The sequence below is a fragment of the Hemitrygon akajei genome, chromosome 16, assembly GCF_048418815.1.
Source record: "Hemitrygon akajei chromosome 16, sHemAka1.3, whole genome shotgun sequence".
Taxonomy (NCBI): Eukaryota; Metazoa; Chordata; class Chondrichthyes; order Myliobatiformes; family Dasyatidae; genus Hemitrygon; species Hemitrygon akajei.
Window position 1 is genome coordinate 28,511,442 of NC_133139.1, and position 24,592 is coordinate 28,536,033.

At 43.6% G+C, this 24,592-nt stretch overlaps 1 protein-coding gene across 1 annotated transcript; it reads right to left on the minus strand.

Moving 5' to 3' along the window:
- Positions 1-473: 473 nt before the first annotated feature.
- LOC140740329 (uncharacterized) lies at positions 474-20,134 on the minus strand. The gene is made up of 4 exons (XM_073069480.1): positions 19,849-20,134; positions 13,262-13,852; positions 7,286-7,437; positions 474-3,576 (listed from the first exon to the last, which is right to left on the minus strand). The coding sequence occupies exons 1-4, from the start codon at positions 20,132-20,134 to the stop codon at positions 3,529-3,531; spliced, it is 1,077 nt and encodes a 358-aa protein (XP_072925581.1). The 3' UTR covers positions 474-3,528.
- Positions 20,135-24,592: the final 4,458 nt, after the last annotated feature.

Consider the following 24,592-nt stretch of genomic DNA (forward strand, 5'->3'; position numbering starts at 1 on the left):
TGCATTGAATGCATTCAACAATTAAGAACTCGTATTCCTTCAAAGATTCATGGGCCCTGGCAGAATTCCTTCTCATCTCTTCCTTGACTGTCCAAGAACCTCTGGTTTCAGACTCTCCAGACCGAGGGAAGGGAGAGCCTTTCATCATCACATTCATGTTTAGATGTGTGTCTCAATGACATCAGAACGTGCGCCGAAACAAAACGGAAATAAACCAAGAACCCGAGTTCAGAAACCAAATTCATCATCAAACACAAAGCCAAAACGTCAGCCAGTCGGCGTTGGAGAAGGGTGACTGTCAAAGGAAAGCAGATTACAATAGGGGCTGATGACATCAGGGTTGATGGATCTGGTATTTAGCAGGAGGAGATTTCTCCACAGGGGTTCAGTTCACTCAAGCTCCCATCATAGGATCCATTCCAGAAATCAAGCAAGGGCAAGCTTGTGTTTAAACAGGCCAGCACAGCACACAATTGAAATTAAGGCAATATTTATTAATGATTCATACTTGTCAGACTTATAATCACAATCAATAAAATTCTTCCAATGTAGAGATGGAAGAATTGCCCCTCACAACCCAGGGTTGGTCAGAATTCATTTTTGTACCTCAGGGTATTCAGATCATCTCCACCTCCCGCTAACAATAAGATGAGAGTGATTCTCAGTACCAGTGTCCCACCTCTGTCTAATTGCCCTCTCAATAAGCCGGCATTACTAGGCAGCATTTCAAACTCCTACAGCATATCCCACAGTTCTTTTCTACCCCCTTTGGAAATGAGTTCACTGGTGGTGAAAATGTAACAAACTATTTGTATAAGAAAATTCCTAATTTCAGCAGCGTGGTTAGGAGCATATAACTGCCTGGCAATTCAGCCCCTCCCCCTATCAATTGCACTAAATATACCTTGATATTTCTCATGCTTTCTATGATTTGGAAGGAGGGCATTCAGGCCATTGAGTCTATGCCAGCTGCCAGTGCCATCTCATCAACTTCATTCACTCCACCTGTTCCCACATAACCTATCCTCCCTTAAGTACCCACCAGCTCGACCCTGGTTCTCCTCTCCCACCACATGCCGACACTAATGGTGACTGACCTGAGAGACATGGATGGAAATTAGAGTATCATGGGGGAAGAATCCCATGCAGTCAGGGGGCACGTGGAAAACCCACGTAGATAGAATCTGACCAGAAATCAGGATCAAAGCCAGCTCCCTGGAGCACCAACGGATGCACTATCACGGGGTGGCGCAGAAATTAGTGCAATCATTTTACAGAACACTGACGCCAGTTCAATTTGTCTGTAAACAGCTTGTACATTCTCCCTGTGACTGTATGGGTTTCCTCAGGATGTTCTAGAGATGTACGGTTTAGGGTTGGTGAGTAGTAGTGTGCTGTGTTGGCATTGGAAGCACAGTGACACTTACGGGCTATCTCCCAGCAGAATCCTTGCTGATCTGACTTGACACAAATGATGCATTTCATTGCTTGCTTCAATGTTGATGTGACAAATGCAGCAAATCTTTCCTATTTCTATCATACCACCCACTGACTAAAATTCAGGAGCAGAATAGAATATGCATTTTCTGCCATGTTTAGCACTACCAACCAAGGATTAATTTCTAAATGAAGTTGACTGAGGGATAAATATGGGCCAGCGTACCGGGGGTGGGGGGAAGCTCCCCTGATTTTCTTCAGTAGCTTCTGCCTGGGAGGGAAAGCAGAATATTGGTTCGGTATCTCATCTGAAAATCAGCACCTTCAACAGGATATGGCTCTCCAGAATGGGATTTGAACCCATAACCTTCAAAGTTAGGGATCAGTGTGCTCTGTATCGAATCACTGCCACCATCGCGACAGTCACCTTGGGGAGATCTCCTGAGAGTGGCACACTGAAGTCCAGTGTGACAAGACCAGATCTGGGATTCTACATTTTGATCATTATGACACCTAAAGTTAAGGGGATGTACAAGGTTGGGAGGTTGGATGGTGTACAGAGAATCTGTTGTGGATACTGATACTGGAAGCAATACTGGCTCATTCAATACAATTCCTGCCTTTTCTAATGTATTTCTGGTCATTCACATACCAATGGATGACCTCACCCACCCTAAAACTCAGTGGAATTCCAGATGCTATGGACTCACTTTCAAGGACTCTACAACTCTGTTCTCAATATTTTATTTACTATTACTATTTTCTTTTTCTTTCTGTATTTGCACAGTTTGCTGTATTTTGCACATTGGTTGTTTCCTGGTCTTTGTGTGTAGTTTTTCATCAATTCTATTGTTTTTTTGAATATGCTGTGGATACCGGCAAGAAAATGAATCTCAGGGTAGTCACCACATATGTAGTGACATATATGTACTTAGATAATAAACTTACTTTGAACTTTAATGCACACCAGTTCTACTTCATCTTTCAACCCATATCTCACTGACTCTCAATCTGGCAAACACAATGTTTATAAAATTCTCCTTGATTTCGTATCCCTCCATGTTCCCCATCCCTATCTCCATAAACCCTGAGATCATTTTTCTCTTCTATTTCTCTGGCAACATGATCATCCTTGAACTTAATTCTGTATGGGCAGCTATGCTTTCTACAATTAAGATCGCAGGCTCCAGAATTCCCTCCCTAAATATTCCTATCCTCCCGCCCCTTCCTACATAAGAGTACTGAAGATCAATTCCCTTTGTCTGAACTTCCTTGTGTCTCAAAATTCCTTTGTCTAGAGATACTCCTGGTTTGCCTTGCTGTTGTAGATTCAGCCAAAAAAGACTACAGTTGATTGTAGAGAGAGTGATCTTTATTTCGATCCTGCCCTTTTCCCCTGGAGCTTATGCTATGCCATCACTAGACCGCAAACTGACTGGGTCATTAACCTCATCGAAATTGGTGGCAATTAGATATTATTGTTTTGCTTTTTGTAAACAGTGTTATACTTCCTTCAAAATGACCTAGCAACGCCCCACCCACTGCTAAGCTTTTTTTGGCTCCACTCATTGGGGTGGGGGGAAATGGAGAGAAAAGTTCATAACTTATTGCAAACCCTTATCTGAATCACCAACATGTTATCAGGACAGTGACAAAATCAAATGAACTGCTACAGAGGTAGAAATCCCATAAAAATATACAGTCAGTTCAAAGAGAAAAGATTTAGTTTCAAACCTTAACCTATTATGGCTCAGGACCCAAATTCCTTTTGCAACATCAAACACTGGGTGAAAAATGGATACCTGTGAATAGTGTTGAGTTCGCACAGCGGTGGTGATCTTGCATTCAAAATTAGAAGCCTCATATTATAATTTCCATTGTAGTGTGCCAAAACCAAAAGCAGAGCAAGCTTTATGACAAAGGTTACTTTAGATAGGTTAAGTCTCCGTGTTAAATAGTTACTAAGCAATAATGGTTCAAATGGGAAGAGAATGAGGGAGAGAGCAACAGGAGAAAGAGATGGTGAGTAAGTGTCAGTCGAGCTTTGTGTCATTTCCAAACATTTTCAGGCAGCACAGACGGGTTTCAGGATTATTTGGGTGGATACTGAGCGAAAGGCACTTCTTCATTTAAGCTATTCTGGAATAAAAACAAAATGAAAAAGAGTGTAAGTCTTTCATTTTACCCAGCATTCCTTTCATGTCTTGCCATGAACAAGGAGAGTTAAGATATTTCTTCTCTGTTGTCATTGAGAAACCCAGTGAAAAGGACCAAGGTACACAGGGCAGAATAACACCATTGAATGGCAGCAGGAGTTTCCAGCAGGGGAAGTTGGATGTATCCATCTTGGCTTCCTAGAATGGCAAGAAAGACTAAGACACAACGCCAGAGCAACAGGTTGCTGGAAATACTCAGCAGATCAGTCAGCATCAGTGGAGAGAGAAACAAGGTCAATGACCTTCCATCTAAGTTCAAAAATATGACATCATCACCCCTTCATCAGATCCGGATATTATTAAAACTAAACAAGTTCAGAAGAAGTGATGGCAACAGGGAAAAGAGAGAGGAGGAAGTTACTAAAGATAAGAACTATTACACTGAACAACAGAGAGTTAGCTTCCTGAATACTTTTGGGTGTATCTTAAGGATTTTGGGCTGCTGATCATGAAAATTACCATGAAATTTCCCTATCATGCACCAGGTTTTCAAATCGGAATAACTGATGCCAAGATTACGGTAGGCATTTTTGCTGGTACACAAATCAAACAGGGGTCATCAAAGGCAGGTAATTTGAAGAACCTCTAGTGGGACCAGGGAAAATTGCATGGAAGGCATTCAATCATGTTGTTAAAAATTTTCTTTGCAACTACAGAGCACCAAACTATGTGAAGCTGGTTGACAACATGCTTCAATCATACAAAACCATGACCTTCCATGTCACTAAATATTCATTTTTTACATTCCCATTTGGACTTCTCCCATGCAAATCTTTGCGCTGTCAGTGATGAGCATAATGAAAGGTTTCACCAAGACATTACGGTCATGGAAAAATGGTATCAGGGCAATTGGAAGTCCTCAATGCTGGCAGATTATTCTTGGACACTTAAAACGAGAAGTCTCAGACATGGGAGTACAGACAAAAATCATCAACGTAACTATTTTAGCTTAGTTGAACTACTGCAAAGCATCAACACTGTTATGCAATTAAATGCATTATTTTCTACAAAATTATTTCCCTGTTTCCCCAAATTCCTACGTGATACAAGTACAGTAGTCAGAAATTATAGTTCAGCTTCAAGTGGTCTGTCATAAACAAAAAAAATTCTGAGGAAGCAACACTTTCAAAAAAGCTTGTTGACTAGTGTCATAAGGTGGAAGGGGGGAGACATTGGAACAAATGGGACAAAGTGCTGGGTGATTGGGGAGGGTGAGGGTCTGGGAAGGGTCATTCATGAAGAATGGAGAAGCAAGATCATTTCATGCCAAACTCTACACTAAGCCTGAAAGTCTGCCATAGTTCAATGTTAAAACTGAGCTAGGAACTCCTAATTTCAACGGTGGGGAAAAAGTGTTGATTAAGGCCTCTGGAACTTAGGAGAAGATAGAAAGACTCAGTGCAGCAGAGGCTGGAGACCAGAGCTATAAGGGTTACAACTGGATGATACAGGAATTCTTGTAGTCAAGAAACTTGACCTAACCTGTGGGTCATAAGTCCTAAACTGTCACTAACAAATTCAGCAGATATTTTGTCCCCCAAGTGGGCAGTGAAAATGTGGAAAACTCATTCCCAAGAAGATCGGTCAAATCAAAAGCAAAAACATTTAAAGGGGGGAAAAGATGAGAATATGGTAGAAAGGAATGGAAAGATGAAGTGATGGGGAGTTGAACTAGAAGATGGTAAGATGGAATTAAGGATCAGAAAAGTAGTCAGATAGCCTTGATAAATTTTTTGGAAGCCTATATGAGAGGACAGGACCTGTGTAAGAAATCAACTTCCTCGGAGCTAAATGGGGCTGCCTGTTGAGTAAATGCACACACGATACTGGCAGCTGTGGACTGGGCCGTCAGGAACAAGTCAAAAATAAAAGCATTAAAATGTTGGTTGTGGATCTGTCAGCAGTGCATTGAGGTATTTTATATTGTGAATACATTGTATTGGACAAGTCAGGAGGTTATTAGGACAGTGAAGCAATGGTCCTAATGGGTCATCGACGACTTCTACAAGAGAGCACCTGTGAAGACTGACAAAAACAACTGAAGTTAGGCTGGTCCAATAGACTGTCCCAATATTATGATGACAGAATCACCATGACTAAATACAAGGAAAAATATTTCCACCCGTGAGTGAGACCAGGAGCAGGAATCAATGGTATGATGCTGTCTCTAATTTTCCAGTGTGGTGGCATTTTTAGTGTCTAAGCTAGACTTCAGACAGAGACCCCATAAGAAAAATAGTGCCTCTGATAATGCTATTTTCCCACAAAATTTCACTAGAGGGTCAATCCAGCCTGGAGCGAGACTTGAGCAAACATCTGACCATCAGCCACTGCAGAGATACACGGACCATCCCTCCCTGACAGTTCGGGTCTCAGCGCTTCACTTAATTCCTTCCCCGTCCGTCGGCCCCTGGCAGCGATGTTGGGAGTCAGCTGCTCAAGCAGTCCGATGCTGAGTCAAGCTAACACAATAAACAGAGCCAAGGAAAGAAAGGCAGCAATTTCAACTTGTTGCCAGAGACGCCCCAATTCTCCTGGCCCAGAGCCAGGATCACAGGGTGTGGCTTCTGTTTGAATTGGGTGAGGGGACTGCCCACTGTTCCTTCTCCATAGGAGTGCCACGTTGCTCACCTAAGCATAACTTTTCAAGTTTTAAATATGAAAGTACAATTAAAAAAGAATCTATGGAAGGGGTGCGACAGGAGGATTTTAAGTCCAGTCAAGAATATGATGGCTTTTTAATTTGCTTAATTTCATGATTTAGTTGTTATTAAAAGTGCCACATACCTACAGTACATGAAGACAAGTCCAGTGCAGTCACATGCACACACAATGCATAAACAGATGACGCAATGCAGGCTGAACAAGTGATCCAGCCCATGGATACATTGCAGAACTGGAGATACATACAGTAAAACAGCTGCAGGCTTCTGAAACATGGCTATATAGGTCCATTTAATATATACAATACCTATAGAAACTTAGAACACTTGATGGATCTGGGCCTGTATTCACAGGAGTTTAGAATAATGGGGGGGGGGAGGGGGAATCTCACAGAAACTTATTGAATATAGGAAGGCATACAGTAAATTGGATGTTTCCTACAGGTGGGAGAGTCTAGGACCAGAGGGCACAGTCCTGGAATAGAAGACACAAAGTGCACTGCAGATGCTGTGGTCCAATCAAGACGTACAAACAAGCTGGATGAACTCAGCAGGTCGGGCAGCATCCGTTGACTGCTCATTTCAACGGATGCTGCCCAACCTGCTGAGTTCATCCAGCTTTTTTGTATGTCTGGAATAGAAGGATGTCCACAGAAATGAGGAGGAATTTCTTTAGCCAAGAACCCGGGCAGTTCATTGCCATAGATGGCTGTGGAGGCTAAATCATTGGGTATACTTAAACTGGAGATTGGTAAGTTCTTAGTAAGAAGGGGGTCAAAGGTTATGGGGACAAAGCAGGAGAATGGGGTTGAGATGGAAAATAAATCAGTCACGATCGAATGGCAGAGCAGAATCAATGGCCTAATTCTGTTCCTATGTCTTGAGGTCTTATGGTCTTACAGACACAAATATAGCTTCATAAATACATGCAGAACAACATCTGGCCCCAGACAGATGTAATTTACATACCATTGGCATTTCTTGGAGACGTTTAAATCCGGGCTTTCCATTTTGTGAATATTTCACAGCAGCGATGATGACCGCAACAAGTAAAATTAACACCAGAATTACAATAATAATAATCAGCCCCATGTCTAGTTGTTGCCTTTTTGGAGTCAAAACTGAAAAAGAGATAGAAAATATTACACAGCTGCAACACAATATACAGTACGTCGTATTGTTCATGTAGATGAATTTGCAGTTTACACAAGCCAACAGTACACAGAGCCCGAGGGAATGCAAATGGCGACTACAAGCAGTGTAATACAACACAGAACGCTGGGGATACTTAACAGCTCAGGCAGAATCTGCAGAGATAAGTACGTCCACTGACATCCCACAGACAACCCTGCCAAGCTCTCCGTGTGTGTTGAATGTCTCCAGCAGACCATTTCTTCAAGACCTCCATCAGCCAGAAGGACACATGAGCAACTGTTTGCAGTCGAACACGTTTGATGTCAGGATCTGGCCCCTTTCTCCAGGAAGTGGTGGAGCTTTAAAACCGGCAGCCCTCTCATGGGCTGAGGGCAGATTCAGTGAAGTTTTTCATACAAGTACAGGCATTTTTGAGTTTGAGTTTAGGGTACAAGAGCGAGGAGCTGAATAAAACAAAGGAGAGCAGGGGCAACAAGCAAAGAATAAGTGATTGGCAAAGCAAATAAAGTTCCCCAATTTACCGACTGCTGTTACTTCAACAAAGATCAGAGCAGAAGCTGAATGTAGAAGACATGAACATGATTCAAAGGTCATAGTTCTGCACTTTCATTCACAACATCTGTATGAGAAGTGGGAAGTTAAAAGTCCAGGATGATCTACACAGCCCCCACTTCATCCTGCCCCGTGAGGGAGAGCAGCTAACTACATTTGTAGAGCACCATCACAAGTCCCAAAGAACTTCACGGTAAGCATAAAACCACAATAGAAAGTTTGGGGCAATTATCAGAAGCAGACATTTAGTGATTTTAAGGAGTATTTTGAAGAAAGAGGCAGGGAAGTTGAGGAAGGAAATCCCTGCTGAAGGTATGGCCACCCACGGACGGGACACAGGGAATGAGAAATAGGCATGGTGGAGGACTGCAGAAAGCACAGAGGCCTGCTGGGTTATAGTCATAGAGTAATAGAAAAGTACAGCACAGAAACAGCCCTTTGGCCCATCTAGTCCGTACTATTTAAACTGCCTACTCCCAGTGACCTGCACTAAGATCATATCCCTCCATACCCTTACCATCCATGTACTTATCCAAACTTCTCTTAAACTTGAGCTTACATGCACCACTTGCACTGGCAGTTTGTTCCAAATACTCACAGCCTTCTGAGTGAAGAGGTTTCCCCTCATGTTCCCCTTAAACTTTTCAACTTTCACCCTTGCCCTTAGTTGTAGTCCCACCGTGGAAAAAGCCTGCATGCATTTACCCTATCCACACCTCTCATAATTTTGTATACCTCTAACAAATCTCCTCTCAACCTTCTACATTCCAAGGAATGAAGTACTAACCTATTCAATCTTTCCTTTTTACTCAGGTCCTCTAAACCCAGCAACAACCTTATAAATTTTCTCTGTACTCTTTCAACCTTATTTATATCTTTCCTGTAGGTAGGTGGCCAAAACTGTACATAACACTCCAAATTAGGCTTCACCAATGTCTTATACAACTTCAACATAACATCCGATACTCAATACATTAATTAATGAAGGCCAATGTGCCAAAAACTTTCTTTACGACCCTATATACCTGTGACGCTGCTTTCAGGGCATTTATGGGCTCACCTGCCCATAATTTCCTGATTTACATTTAGAGCCTTTCTTAAACAGTGGAAAAGCATTGGCTGTGCTCCAATCCTCTGGTACCTCTCCTGTCGATAAGGGTAATTTAATTACCTCTGCTAGGACCCTGGCAATTTCTGCCCACCTCCTGTAAGGTCTCAGGGAGCACCTTGTCAGGCCCTGGGATTTTTTCCACCCTAACCTGCTTTAAGACAGCAAGCACCCCACCCTCCATAATCTGTACAGAGTCCATGGAGCTGATACCATTTTGCCTTGTTTCTATAGAATCTGTGTCTGTCTCTGAGTAAATATAGATGCAAAAAAAATTGCATGTAAGATCTCCCCCATCTCTTTTAGCTCATGGATTACCATTCTGATCTTCCAGAGGACCAATTTTGTCCCTTGAAATCCTTTTGCTCTTAATATATCTGTAGAATCCCTTGGGATTCTCCTTCACCTTGTCTGTTAGAATGCCAAGTCCTCTTTCAGCCCTCCTAATTTCTTTCTTAGGTGTTCTCTTGCATTTCCTATACTCCACAAGCACTTCATTTGTTCCTACCTATCTATAACTGCTATGCACTTCCCTTTTTTTCTTAACCAGGTCCTCAATATTTCATGAAAACCAAATAGTCCTGCCAAAGGTTTTCGGCCCGAAACATCAACTGTACTTTTCTCCATAGATGCTGCCTGGCCTGCTGAGTTCCTCCAGCGTTTTGTGTGTGTTGCTCAGATTTCCAGCATCTGCAGATTTTCTCGTTTCCCTACACCTGTTACCTTTTATTCTGGCACTTACACTTTTTCACTCCCACTTACCATGCGTACCTTTGCCAGAAAACAGCCTGTCCCATTCCACACTTGCCAGCTCCCTTCGCATACCATCAAAATTGGCCTTTCTCCAATTTACAAGCTCAAGCTGTGAAATAGACCTTTCTTTTTGCATACTTCCTTGAAGCAAATGGCATTGTGATCACTGAATGCAAAGTGTTTCCCTACAAACACTTCTGTCACCTGCCCTGTCTTGTTCCCTAACAGCAGATCAAGTATCGCACACTGTCTCGCTGAGTCTTCTATGTGCGGAACATATTTGACAAACTCTATCCCATCGAGTCCTTTTACAGTATGGGAGACCCAGTCAATATGTGGAAAGTTAAAATCACAGCCTTATTTTTTTACAGCAGTCTGTGACCTTTCTACAAAACTGTACCTCTAAATCCCTCAGACATTGGGTGGTCTGTAATATAGCCCCATTAACATGGTCAGTCCTTTCTTATTTCTTAGTTCCACCCATAACGCCTCACTGGTAGATTTCTCCAGCCTATCCTGACAGAGCACTACCATGATATTTTCCCTGACTAGTAACACCACCAATCCTCCTTTAATCCCTCCCACTCTGTCACGTCTAAAACAACAGAACCTCAGAATATCGAGCTGCCAGTCCTACCCCTCCTGCAACCATTCTCACTAATGGCTACAATACCATAATTTCAGATGTTGGTCCATGCCCTGAGCTCATCTGCCTTTCCTACAATACTTCTTGCATTGAAATATACACAGCTCAGGACTTTAGTCACACCATGCTCGAACTTTTGATGCCTGACTTTGTCTGAGCTCTTACCAACATCTGCCTCCACAACCTCTCCACTATCTGTTCTGGCACTCTGGTTCCCATCCCCCTGCAACTCTAGTCTAATCCCCCCTCCCCCATGTAGCACTAGCAAACCTTTCTGCTAGGATATTAGCCCCCTCCAGGTGCAAACCGTCCTTTTCTACAGGTCCCACCTTCCCTGGAAAATAGCCCAATGATCCAAAAATCTTATGCACTCCCTCCTACACCAACTTCTTAGCCAAATATTAAGCTGTATTATCTGCCTAGGTCTGGCCTCACTAGCATGTGACACAGGTAGTAATCTTGAGATTACAACTCTGAAGGTCCTGCCCTTTAACTTAGCACCCAACTCCCTGAACTCAGTTTGCAGAACTTTGTCACTCTCCCTACCTACATCATTGGTACCTACATGGACCCCGCCCTCAGCCAGTTCACTTAAGAATGTTCAGGACTCGATCTGAGATGTCCCAGACCCTGGCACCTGGCACCATCTGGGAATCTTGTTCTCGTCCACAGAACCTCTTGACCGTTCCCCAAACTACTGAATCCTCTGTCACCACAGCTCACCTCTTCTCCCTCCTTCCCTTCTGAGTCACAGAGCCAGACTCAAGTGCCAGCAACCCGATCACTGTGGCTTTCCTCTGCTAGGTCATCCTTACCCAACAGTATCCAAAGTGGTGCACCTGTTGTTGAGAGGGACGGCCACAGGGGCACTTTGCACTGGCAGTGTGAGCCCTTTCCCCTTCCTGGCTGTCAAAACCAGTTTCCTGTGCCCTGTAGCTTGGGTGTAGCTAGCTCTCTATACGTCCTATTCAACACCACCAAATGATTCAAAGTTTATCCTTTTCCAGCTCCAACTCCCTAACACAGAGTGTTAGAAGCTGCAGCTGGATGCACTTCTCACAGGAGTCCAACAGACAAGAGGGAGAAGTGAGAGGATGCCAAAGTTTACAATTGATTTCAAGAATGTTAAAATCAAGCTTTTTTTTTGGTTCAGTAGCAGGCACAGACCAGTGATGGATGAAAGGAGTTTTACTTCAGATGCCTGAGCTGGGAGTTAATCTTTAACCCAGACCCACTCAGATTAGAAGGCTGTTCATTACAGCCACAGCATTACTTGGAAGAGCCTGCACAAATATGAAAATGTCTTTGCAATGTGAGAAATTAAAAATGGAATTGAAATAAAACCATTGCCTCTCACTTCCTGTAAGGGGCAGTTATCTCCCTGCCATCTCATTCACAGCTGATATTTCTTCTTGAAGACTACACATCCGGTGCAGAACAGACTGTCATCTTAAGCAGGATCTGACAGTATTCTCAGACCTCAAGTGACCTTGTACTTTTCTTAAAGGGGCACCGGCCACATCGGGTGGACTTCTTTCCCCAGAGCGTGGGGAGAGTGGAACTTATTTCCACAGGGACTGGTTGAGACAAACATCAGAAGTGGATTTAAGGGAAAGCCGGATAAACTCCCAATGGAGAGTGGGATCAGGGAGATGGTGATGATGAGATAGAGACAGGTGATTCAGAAAAGCCTTTGTCAGTCGGAGCTCCTGAAAGGGCCAGTTAGGGTGAAAGATCTAGAAATAACTATTTAATGATATTCATGATCAGGATATTTTTCCAATTTCTTCTACATTATTGACACTTAAATAGCGACAATGAGGAACCTTCTATCTTAAGAGTTTTATGGACCTTTTGAATTCTTTATCCACGCAGTTGTAGGCACCAAATCATCACGTACAAGGATGTGATTAAGTTAGAAAAGGTATAAAATTATTCTCAGGAATGTTGCTTGGATTGCATGAACATAAAGGTTTTGACTGGCTGAGATGTCAAGATTTATAAGGTGAACTAATTAAACTTTGAACTATATTAAAACCTTCAAATATTTCTCATGTAGTATTAAGTGGAACTGATATGGAATATTGTAATTGTGCAAATAATTTTTGCCTAGATAAATTCCTAGAAAGGCCTAGATAGAGTGGCATGGAGAAGATGTTTCCTATAGTGGGAAAGCCTAGGACCAGAGGGTATTCCTCAGCATACAAGGAGATCCCTTTAGAAGAGAGATGAGGAAGAATTTATTTAGCCAGAGAATTGTGAATCAGTAGATTCATTGCCACATATGGCTGTGGATGCCAAGTCATTGGGTATATTTAAAGGAGAGGTTGATAGGTTCTTAATTAGTAAGGGCATCAAAGGTTACGGTGAGAAGGCAGGAGAATGGGGTTGAGAGGGATAATAAATCAGCCATGATGGAATGGCAGAGCAGACTCAATGGGCTGAATGGCCTAATTCTGCTCCTATGTCTTATGGGTTGAAACAAACTTGATGCAGTCTTTGGATTTGGACCTTGCAGGAAAGGCTGCTATTAACTGCCCACTTAGCACTACATGGAGAATTTCCTGCTGCACTTCCCAGCATCACAACAGTGGCTATATTTCAAAATAACACTTTGGAAAGAGGCTATAGAAATCCTTTCTTCCTGTCATCCTTTCCATACTTTTCCCTGTAACTGACCATTTAAAGTCAAGTGTTTTAACCCCGAGTTTGAAAGAGATCAGTTGCAGACCTGTGCCATTCATTACTGTGGTTGCAGAGTTCTCCGTCAAAAACACAGCTGTCAATACTGTGATTGTATTTTCTGGTGCACTGGAAACAGATGTTGAATTGGCCGCCTGTGTTACATTGCTTGTTGATCTCTCCACCGTCGTTTCTGTCGAGTTGGATGTTGACGAGACTGTGGTTGCTGCTGTTGAGTTGGCTGTTGGCAGGATTGTGGTTGCTACTGTTGAGTTGGCTGTTGGCAGGATTGTGGTTGCTACTGTTGAGTTGGCTGTTGGCAGGATTGTGGTTGCTACTGTTGAGTTGGCTGTTGGCAGGATTGTGGTTGCTGCTGTTGAGTTGGCTGTTGGCAGGATTGTGGTTGCTGCTGTTGGGTTGGCTGTTGGCGGGATTGTGGTTGCTACTGTTGAGTTGGCTGTTGGCGGGACAGTGGTTGTTGCCCTTGAGCCTGTTGTTGACAGGACTGTAGTCGTTTCTGTTGAGCTGGTTGTTGGCGTCTGTGTGGTGGCGAATGTTGTTGCTTCTGTCACCTCAATCGTAGTAGTCACTGATGCTGTGGTCACTTCCTTGGTAGCTGCGTTGGAAGTCAAAACTGAACCTGGGTGAATAAAATTAACTAAAGAATCAGCAAGCAACTCGTTCATAAAGGGACTATTATTAGAATGGCCTCTGTCATAGGAGCCACAAGCAGGGCTACAACTTCAGCAACTTGTCTTTATATAGCACCTTTGACATAGCAAGGCCCCAAAAGGGGCTTCACAGGTAAAACGAGGAAATGAAAATCTAACTCCGGTTTACACAGGGGGATATCAGGGCAAACAAATAAATTTTCAGTCAGTGAGATAGATTTTAAGGAACACTTCGAAGGAGGAAAGTGATGGGGGAGTGTGTGATTAGGAAGTGCAGCCATCAATCTGCACACTGAAATCGCTGACTAGCAACTTGAAGCTCAACTAAAGCGTGAAGGCCTTTAACATTTGGGGTGATGTTAAACTGAGATACTGTTAGTTTTGTCCCTTCCTGTCAGAAAACAGCCCAAAGAATTTTCCCCCACCTCCACATGGATACAGTTCTACCTTTACTGATTTCCTTCACTCTAGCTGTGGTGGCTGAGCATTCACTTGGCTGGGCCCTCAGTTCTGGAACCCCTCCCTAAACCTCTGCATCTCTCTCTCCTTTAAGATCTGGTCCCTTGACTGAGCTTTGCTCCCCGGCCCTAATATGTACCCGGTGAGCTGTGGTCAAATAATGTCCAACAATTATCTTTGAGCTTTGGGTGCTATATAATTGACGCTTGCTTTATCATTTCTTCCCGCAATTTTCCTCTTTCCAAAAATATCTTCATTCTAGGAAATTGTCATGAAAGTCCAGAAGCATTGGAAACCCGCTCCTTCATCTTTAAGGCCTGCAGCCATTCCCCTCAATAATAAGTACACCACTTTTGATACTATGAAGGGTGTTGAGGGGGATGACCAACCCAGGGGCGGGAGTAGTGACCGGGTCTCTGGCACTGTGGCTGGTGCTGTGGCTCAGAAAAGAGGGATGACGAGGAATGCAGAGGTGATAGGAGATCCAATAGTCAAGAGAAACAGAGTCAAGATTCTGTGGACATAATAGAGACACCCAGATGGTACGTTGCCTCCCAGGTGCCAGGGTCAGAGATGTCTCAGATCGGGTCCACGATATTTCTAAAGTGGGAAGGTAAACAGCCAGAAGTCTTGATGGCACTAATGACATAGGCAGGAAAGGTGAGAAAGGAGATTTTATGGAGCTAGGTAGAAAGCTTGAAAGACAGGACCTCTAGTGAGGATGGGAATACGATGGTTTGGTAGGTGAATATGTGACTGTGGATCTGGTGCAGGGGGCAGAGGTTCAGATTTATGGATCATTGGGATCTCATCTGGAGAAGGTACAACCTGTACAAAAGGCATGGGTTACCTATGAACCTGAGGGGGTCCAATATCCCTGTGGGCAGGTTTGCTACAGCGGACCAGGAGGGTTTAAGCTAATTTGTCATGGGAATGGGAACTGGAATAATAGTGCTGAGGCTGGGGTAGTTGGTTTACAAATAGAGGCAATGTGTAGTGAGACTGCTAGCAAGGAGAGGCTGATGATAGGGCATAACTGCAGTCAACGGAGTGAGTTGCAATGTAAAAGGCAGACAAAATCAAAACGGGTGAATACACGACTGAAGGTGTTATATCTGAATGCACACTGTATATAAAATAAGATAGAAGAACTTGTAGCACAGTTACAGATTGGCATGTAGGATGTTGTGAGCTTCACAGAATCTTGGCTGAAAGATTATAGCCGGGAGCTTAAAGTCCAAGGACTTAATTGTATTGAAAAATTGTATTGAAAAGTATTGAAAGGAAAGGTAGGTAGAGGGGGTGGCATGGCTCTGTTGGAAAAATATCAAATCATTAGAAAGAGGTGACATAGAATTGGAAAGTGTTAAGATGTTGTGGATAGAGCTATGGAACTGCAAGGGTAAAAAGACCCTGATGGGAGTTAAATATAGACGCCCAAACAGTAGTAAAGAATTTGTCTGCAAATTGCATTGGGTACTAGAAAATGGATGACAAAAGGGCAATGTTACAATAGTCATGGGGGATTTCAGTATACAGGTAGATTGGGAAAACTAGGTTGGTGCAAAGAGAGGGATTTTTTAGAGCAGCTCATTGTTGAGCCCACTCTAGGGAAAAGGCAACTTTGATTGGGGTGTTGAGCAATGAACCCTCAGTGGTCAGAGATCAAATTATGATAGAATTTCCCCTGCAATTTGAGAAGGAGAAGGAAATTCAGATGCATCAGTACTACAGTGGAGTAATGGGAATTACAGAGGCATGAGCGAGCAGCTGTCCAAAACTGGAAAGGAACAATAGCAGTGATGATGGCAGAGCAGGAATGGCTGGAATTTCTGGGAGAAATGTGTTAGGTGCAGAATATATATATATCCCAAAGAGGAAGAGCATTCTAAAGGCAGGATGACTCAACCATGGCTGACAAGAGAAGTCAAAGCCAACATAAAAGCCAAAGAGAGGGCATATAGGAGAGCAAAAATTAGTGGGAAGTTAGAGGATTGGGAAGCTTTTAAAAACCAACAAAAGACAACTAAAAAAGTAATTAAGAAGGAAAAGTTGAAATACAAAGGTAAGCTAGCCAATAGTATTAAAGAGGATACCAAAAGCTTTTTCAAATACATAAAATGTAAAAAGAGAGACGAGAGTAGATATTGGACTGCCGCAAAATGATGCTGGAGAGGTAGTAATGGGGGATAAGTAAATGCAGTTGAAATGAATAAGTATTTTGCATCAGTCTTCACTATGGAAGACACTAGCAGTACGCCAGAGGTTTGAGAGAGTCGGGGGCAGAAGTGTGTGAAGTTGCCATTACTCAGGAGAAGGTTCTTGGGAAACTGAAAGGTCTGAAGGTAGATAAGTCACCTGGACCAGATGGTGTACACATGGTTCTAAAAGAGGTGGCTGAAGAGATTGTGGAGGCATTAGTAATGATCTTTGAAGAATCACTAGATTCTGGAATGGTTAAAGAAGACTGGAAAATTGCAAATGTCACTACACTCGAAAGAAGGAAAACAGGCAGAAGAAAGAAAATTATGGACCAGTTAGTTTGACCTCAATGGTTTGGAGAATGTTGGAGTCGATTGTTAAGGATGTGATTTCTCCATACTTGGAGGCACATGATAAAAAAGGCCATAGTCAGCATGGTTTCCTCAAGTGAAAATCTTGCCTGATAAATCTGTTGGAATGTTTTGAAGAAATAACAAGCAGGATAGCCAAAGGAGAATCAATGAATGTTGTGTACTTGGATTTTCAGAAGGGCTTTGACAAGTTGCCACACAAGGCTGCTTAACAAATTAAGATCTATTGTATTACAGGAAAGATACTAGCATTGATAGAGCATTGACTGCTTCGCAGGAGGCAAAGAGTGGGAATAAAGGGAGCCTTTTCTGGTTGGCTGCTGGTGACTTGCAGTGTTCTTCGGGGTTCTGTGTCGGGACTGCTTCTTTTTACATTAAATGTCATTGACTTGGATAACAGAACTGATGGCTTTGTGGCCAAGTTTGCAGGTGATACGAAGATAGGTGAAGGGACAGCTTGTTTTGAGGAAGTATTGAGGCTACAGAAGGACTTAGACAGATTAGGAGAATGGACAAAGAAGTGGCAGATGGAATATAGTTTTGGGAAGTGTATGGCTATGCTCTTTGGTAGAAGAAATAAAAGCATAGACTATTTTCTAGATGGAGAGAAAATTCAAGAATCTGAGATTCAAAGAGACTTGGGAGTCCTTGTGCAGGATTCTCTAAAAAGGTTAATTTGCAGTTTCAGTCTGTGATGAGGAAGTCAAATGCAATGTTGGCATTCATTTTGAGTGGACTAGAATATAAAAGCAAGGATGTAATGTTGAGGCTTTATAAAGCCCCAGTGAGGCCTCACATGGAGAATTGTGAGCAGTTTTCAGCCCCTTATCTAAGAAAAGATGTGCTGATATGGAAAGGATTCAAAGGACGTTTACAGAAATGATTCTGGGATGGAAAGGCTTGTCATATGAGGAGTGTTTGATGGCTCTAGGCCTCTACTCACAGGAATTCAGAACAATGAGGGGTGACATCATTAAAACCTATCGAATGTTGAATGACCTCGATAGTGTGGATGCGGAGATGTTCCCTACGGTATGGGAGCCTATGACCAGAGGACACAGCCTCAGAATAGAGGGGTGTCCTTTTAGAATGGAGATGAGAAGGAAGTTCTTTCGTCAGTGAGTGGTGAATTTGTGGAATTTGTTGTCACATGTGGCTGTGGAGGCCAAGTAATTTGATATATTTAAGGCAGAGGTTGACAGATCCTTGATTAGTCAGGACGTGAAAGGATACAGGGAGATGACAGGAGATTGGGGCTGAGAGGGACAATGGATTGGCCATGATGAAGCAGCGGAGCAGACTTGATGGACCGAATGGCCTATCTGTTCCTACACCTTATGGTCCTATGGTCTTTGAGACAAACAGACCTTGCAGGAGCAAATGACTGCTTGGTCAATGACTCTTCCCGAACCAGCAGACCACGGACTGGCTTTCTTCACCCTTAAAACTAAAATGGACATGAGTCTCAGCTGGTCACTGTCAGAAAGTCGGGCAGAAATAAAGCTGGCATGTCTATGGAACCTTTCACACAGTCAGGGCACCCAAAACACATTACAGCCAATGAAGAACATTTCTCTCGTCATGATCTGAGTGCAATTTGCAGATGGAGGGCTCCCTCAAAACTGACGTGAGAGGGATGACCAGCTCATCTCCTTTCATGATGTTGGTGAATGGGTTACTCTGCAACTCCACAATGGAGTTACATCACTTAATGGCTTTTTCCCACCACCTCAAAAAGCTGGAAGAGGCATAATATCTAAAAGTAACATCTCCAATGAGGCACTGACAGTGTCATTATAGATTATAGGTTTAAGCCTCGGGGGTGTGGCTTGTAACCATTCTAATAGATCTGAAGGCCCAAGGAGGTTAGAATCTGGACTAACAAACAAAATGGTGGAGGAACTCAGTGGGACAGGCAGCACTTGTGGAGAGAAATGGACAATCAACTTTTTGCGTCCCACTGTCCACTTCCTTCTACAGATGCCTCCTGATTTACTGAGTTCCAACTTCATCTTGATCCAGCTTTATTAGGCCCCAATCTGTAACTTAATCCCAATGTCTGTTATACTGTCCATAAACCCCCATTAGATTCCAACTTGTAACTTACTATCTAGTATCTTTTATCCTCTCTACAAACTCCAACCAATCTGTAACACAAACATCCTGAAAGCCTTGATTGGGTGCTAACATTATTTACTCCTTGCTATCTGGTATATTCTTCAAAAACAACCCTAACCCCCTTCATTGGATTCGGGCCTGTGCCTCAGTCCCGGTTCTAGGTGTAAACCCCCTAACCCCCTTCGTTAGATTCCAGCCTAGCCTCACTCCGGGCATCTAGATGTAAACTCCCCAAACCCCTGTTAGATTCTAATCTGCACCTCACTCCGGGGATCTCGATTACACCCCCGAACCCCTCTGTTAGATTCTAGCCCGTGCCTCACTTTCAGATCTCATTCAGTTCCAGCGCAGAGATTTGAGGAGTCAACGACGATAAAATTACGAAGATGCAGAGGAATCTGCCTTCAATATTAATCTGGCGAATACTGTGTTTCAAATAATTTATTTCCAGCCCCACACACCGTCTGGGGAAACGCCCGAGAAAGATAGACGAATGTTTATTATAGGGAAAGATACACGAATATGTATTACGTGAAATATTTAATATGGTCTAGTAGCAATAATAACTGAAAATACCGTGTTTGAGTACAAAATAAAATCTACCATGCTTCTTAAACCAAATCTCTTTGTGCACTTACAACCTGCGCAAAAGTTGGCAAAAAAAAATCGTTCTTCCTCAGCCTCCTGACACGTCAACAGTGTCCAGCCTTCCTTAAACCCTGCACCAATTTTTACATGCGTTTAGGTAAGTGCGTGAGAAACAAGTGCATTAAACTGTACTGGAGAAACGCGCCCAAGAAGTACTGATTACTCACTCTGTGCCGAAGCCAGGGCAATGCAGAGGCAAGCACAAACGATTCCTGTCACTTCCCGTGCCATTATTTCGCAGCCGAGATCTGGTCTTGAGCATTTAGGGATGTTGAACCAGTACCGCCGCCTCTCACGCTTCACAGTGCCTCCCTGCGCTCCGGTGTTGGCAGTCAGCGCGACGCCGCGCCCCCTCCGGTCCAGACCGCCTCTGCAGCACAGGCGCGCTCGACCGAAAGCCCCGCTCCTGTACTGGTACACCAGTCGCCTGCCAAATCTGCATATTTCCTGCATGTTAAAGACTGACTTCCCGGAGGTTTCCAGAATATAATTGGGTTCAAAGGGCACCTTTACTGAACATCATACTAGACGCTTCCCTTCATGAGGAAGAAGTAAACTTTCACCCCATAGGAGTTCAAAATTCAAGATGTTTAATGCCACTTGCAGGGCACCAGTGTAACGGGGAACGAAATAATTGTTACTCCGGATCAGATGCAGCACAAGAAAAAACACCATAGGGTAAAAGCATAATAATAAAACACAATAAATATTAATACATAAGATGGTTTATATACATTGATTGTACGCCCATAAAGTGACGCTAGTCTCAGGAGTCTGTACATACGCTCACTAACAGGAGATAATGCTGGTGAGCGTGTGGAGGGGTGGGTTGGTGGGTCGAGATTTTGATCAGCCTCACTGCTTGGAGAAAGCAAGTGGTTTTGAGTCTGGTGGTCTTGGCGTACATAGCCATAGCCATTTCCCTGACTGGAGTGAGACAAATCGTCCATGAGCAGGGTGGGTGGGATCTTTCATGATGTTACTGGTCCTTTTCTGGCACCTTACTGTGTAAATGTCTTATATATATATGTAACTAGGGTGCCTAGGACTTTTGCACAAGCCTGTAGTAATTTTATGTATTGCGCTGTACTCCTACTGAAAAGAAAAAAAACCCAAACTTCATGATGTATGTGAGTGATGATAAACCTGACTCTGCTCTGGGATAAACCTGACTCTGACCTCACTTTTCCATGGATGCTGACTTCCTCCGTTATTTTGTGTGTTTTCCCTGGATTTCCAGCATCCGCAGATTTTCTCGCCTTTCTGGTATGGGTCTCTTTTGTGGACTGGGAGTGAGAGGGGGGTCAGGGAGAGGGGAATCATGGTTGGGGAAAGGGGAAGGGAGAGGAGAGGAAGGGGGCAGCTCCAGAGAGACTTTCTGTAAAGATCTGTAAACCAATAGTTTGGAATCAAATGAACTAGCTTGGTGTCTCTGGCTGGGTGTGTTTGCACCATGACACCCCCCACCCCTGGTACTTCTCTTCTGCCTCCTGAGGAGGCTAAAGACCTTTGGCGTGTGCAGGCTTCTTCTTCACATCTTCCACCAGTCAGTTGTCACCACTGTGATAACTATGTGGTGGTGTGCTGGGGCAATGGCATCAACATGGGTGATGCCAACAGCCTCAATAAACTGATTAGAAAGCCTGGCTCTGTTATAGGGATTAAACTGGACACACTGGAGGCTGTGGTAGAACAAAGGACCCTACGGAAAATCCTGGCAATTCTAGACAATGTTTCTCACCCTCTGCATGCCACCTTGGCTAAACAAAACTGCACACAATACTCCAGGTGGGGTCTCACCAGGGCCCTGTACAGCTGCAGAAGGACCACTTTACTCCTATACTCAATTCCTCTTGTTATAAAGGCCAGCATGCCATTAGCTTTCTTCACTGCCTGCTGTACCTGCATGCTTGCTTTCATTGACTGATGTATAAGAACACCTAGATCTCGTTGTACTTCCCCTTTTCCTAACTTGACTCCATTTAGATAGTAATCTGCCTTCCTGTTCTTGCCACCAAAGTGGATAACCTCACATTTATCCACATTAAACTGCATCTGCCATACATTCGCCCACTTACCTAGCCTGTCCAAGTCACCCTGCATTCTCCTGACATTTCACACTGTGATTTCAGTCTCTGAGGCCAATGAGTGAGCATACATCAGGAGGGTGAACCCATGGAAAGCCTCTGGCCCAGATGGGGTAACTGGCCAAGTGCTAAAGACCTGTGCTGATCAACTGGCTGGAGTATTCACTGAGATCTTTAACCTTCGACAGTCTGAGGTCCCCATTTGCTTCAAGCAGGCTTCATTTGTACTGGTGCCTATGGAGAACGTGGTAACCTGCCTGGACTATCATCCAGTAGCACTTGTAACCACAGTGATGAAGCGTTTTGAGAGGTCAGTGATGAAACATTTCAACTCCTGGCCGAGAAGACTTGGATCCGCTCCAATCTGCCTACTGGCATAACAGGTCCAAAGCAGATGCCATCTCATTGGCTCTTCAACCAACCCTGGAACATCTGAACAGAAGAGGTGCATTTGTCAAGATGCTCTTTATCAGCACTAGCTCAGCATTCAATACTATCATCCCCCCTCAAAACTAATCAATGAGCTTCAAGATCTCCGGCCCTTGTTTTCCTCACTTGCAGACCCCAGCCAGTTTGGATTGACAACAGCGTCTTCTCCACAATATCCATCCACTTAGGTGCACCACAAGGCTGTGTGTTTAGCCCCCTGCTCTACTCACTTTACACTTATGACTGTGGATAAGCACTGATCCAATGCCATTTTCAAGTTTGCTGATGACACCACTGCCAAATCAAAGATGGTGATGAATCAGCATATATGAGAAAGATGGGAAATCTGGCTGAGTGGTTCCACAACAACAACATCTTACTCAATGTCAGCAAGACCAAGATTGGGAAACCAGAGGTCCATAAGCCAGACCTCACTGGAGGATAAGTGCTGGAAAGAGTCAGCAACTTTTAAATTCCTCAGTGTTATCATTTCAGAGGACCTGTCCTGGGCCCAGCATGTAAATGCAATTATGAAGAATGCACGGCAGTGCCTCTACTTCCTTAGGAGTTTGCAAAGATTCAGCATGACATCAAAACTGTGACAAACTTCTGTAGATGTGTGGTGGAGAGTATATTGACTGGCTGCATCATATAGAAACACCAATGCCCTTGAACAGAAAATCCTACAGTCCATCATGAGTAAAGCCCTCCCCACCATTGAGCATACGTACGCAGAGAGTTGTCACAGGAAAATGCCATCCATTATCAGTGATCCCCACCACTCTTCTAACTGCTACCATCAGGAAGAAGGCACAGAAGCCTCAGGACCCACACCAGCAGGTTCAGGAACAGGTTTACCCCTCAATCATTAGGCTTTTGAACCAAAGAGGATAACTTCTCTCAACTTCACTTGACCCATCACGGAAATGTTCCCACAACCTATGGACTCACTTTCAAGGACTCTTCATCTCATATTCTTGATATTTATTGTTTATTTATTTATTATTATTTCTTTCTATTTGTAGTTGCACAATTTGTTGTCTTTTGCATACTCGTTGAACACCCAGTTGGTTTGGTCTTTCTTTGATTATATTATGGTTATTATTCTATTATGGATTTATTGAGTATGCCTGTAAGAAAATGAATCTCAGGGTTCTATATGGTGATATAAATGTACTTTAATAATAAATTTACTTTGAACTTTTGAAGAATGAGGTATAAAATTGTGACGGGGTACATGGGCAATATTGTCAGACACAGGAGACAGCAGATGCTGGAGTCTGGGCCAGCCCACAAAATGCTGGAGGAACTCAGTGGGTGAAGCAGCATCTGTGGAGGAAACATTTCAGGTCTTGACCAGATATTCTTCTGTCCATTAGTACAAATGAAGCAACTCAACTCAGAATATCAGCTGTCTATCTCCCTCAATAGCCACTGCCTGACCTCCTTGTGTACTGTGGGGAAAATGTTGCCCCTGGCTAGGGTGGCTAGGACCATGAATCTCAAATGAAGACAGCCAGCCTGCCAGGACTGAGTTGAGAAGATACTCCGTCACCCAGAATCTTTCATGCCCTTGTCCATGAGAGCTGCAGTCTCTGAATGCGCCCATGATATTTATATCGGCAGGGGTTTGTTCAGAAAAGAAGTGATAGAGTCAGGGAGTGTATCATATTGGAAGGAGGAGCACGCTTGAGGGGCTGAATGGTCTGGCTCTGCTTCTACTTCTTCCGGTCATGTTCCACTGGTTGGAGACTTTCATGTCACGAGGCAGAGCCTGAAGTTTAGAAACAGAACACGTCAGGCAGGCTCTGTGGAAAGTGAAATAGCAGATGTTTTAAGTCTGGGATCTGCCACCAAAACGTTAGCCAACCTTGAAGGTAGGAAGCACTTCAGGCAGTGGCAGATAGTGCTGGGCATTTGATAACCAAAGTTAGCTCAGTAATTGGTGTGGAGAAATGGATTCTTGGAGATTAGTATCACCTGCCTATTGAGTCAACTGTCTAACCCTGATAATGTCACTCACTGCCCAGAATTGCACTGTGACAATCACTGCCCATTCTATCTGATCCCATCTTCCTGCCTATTCGTGTGGATAGTCAGTGGCTTTTTCCCAGGGCTGAAATTGTTGCCACAAGAGGACACACGTTTAAGGTGCTGGGGAGTAGGTACAGAGATGTCAGGGGTAAGTTTTTTACTCAGAGAGTGGTGAGTGCGTGGAATGGGCTGCCGGCAACGGTGGTGGAGGCGGATACGATAGGGTCTTTTAAGAGGCTTTTAGATAGGTACATGGAGCTTAGTGAAATAGAGGGCTATAGGTAAGCCTAGTAATTTCTAAGGTAGGGACGTATTCAGCACAACTTTGTGGGCCAAAGGGCCTGTATTGTGCTGTAGGTTT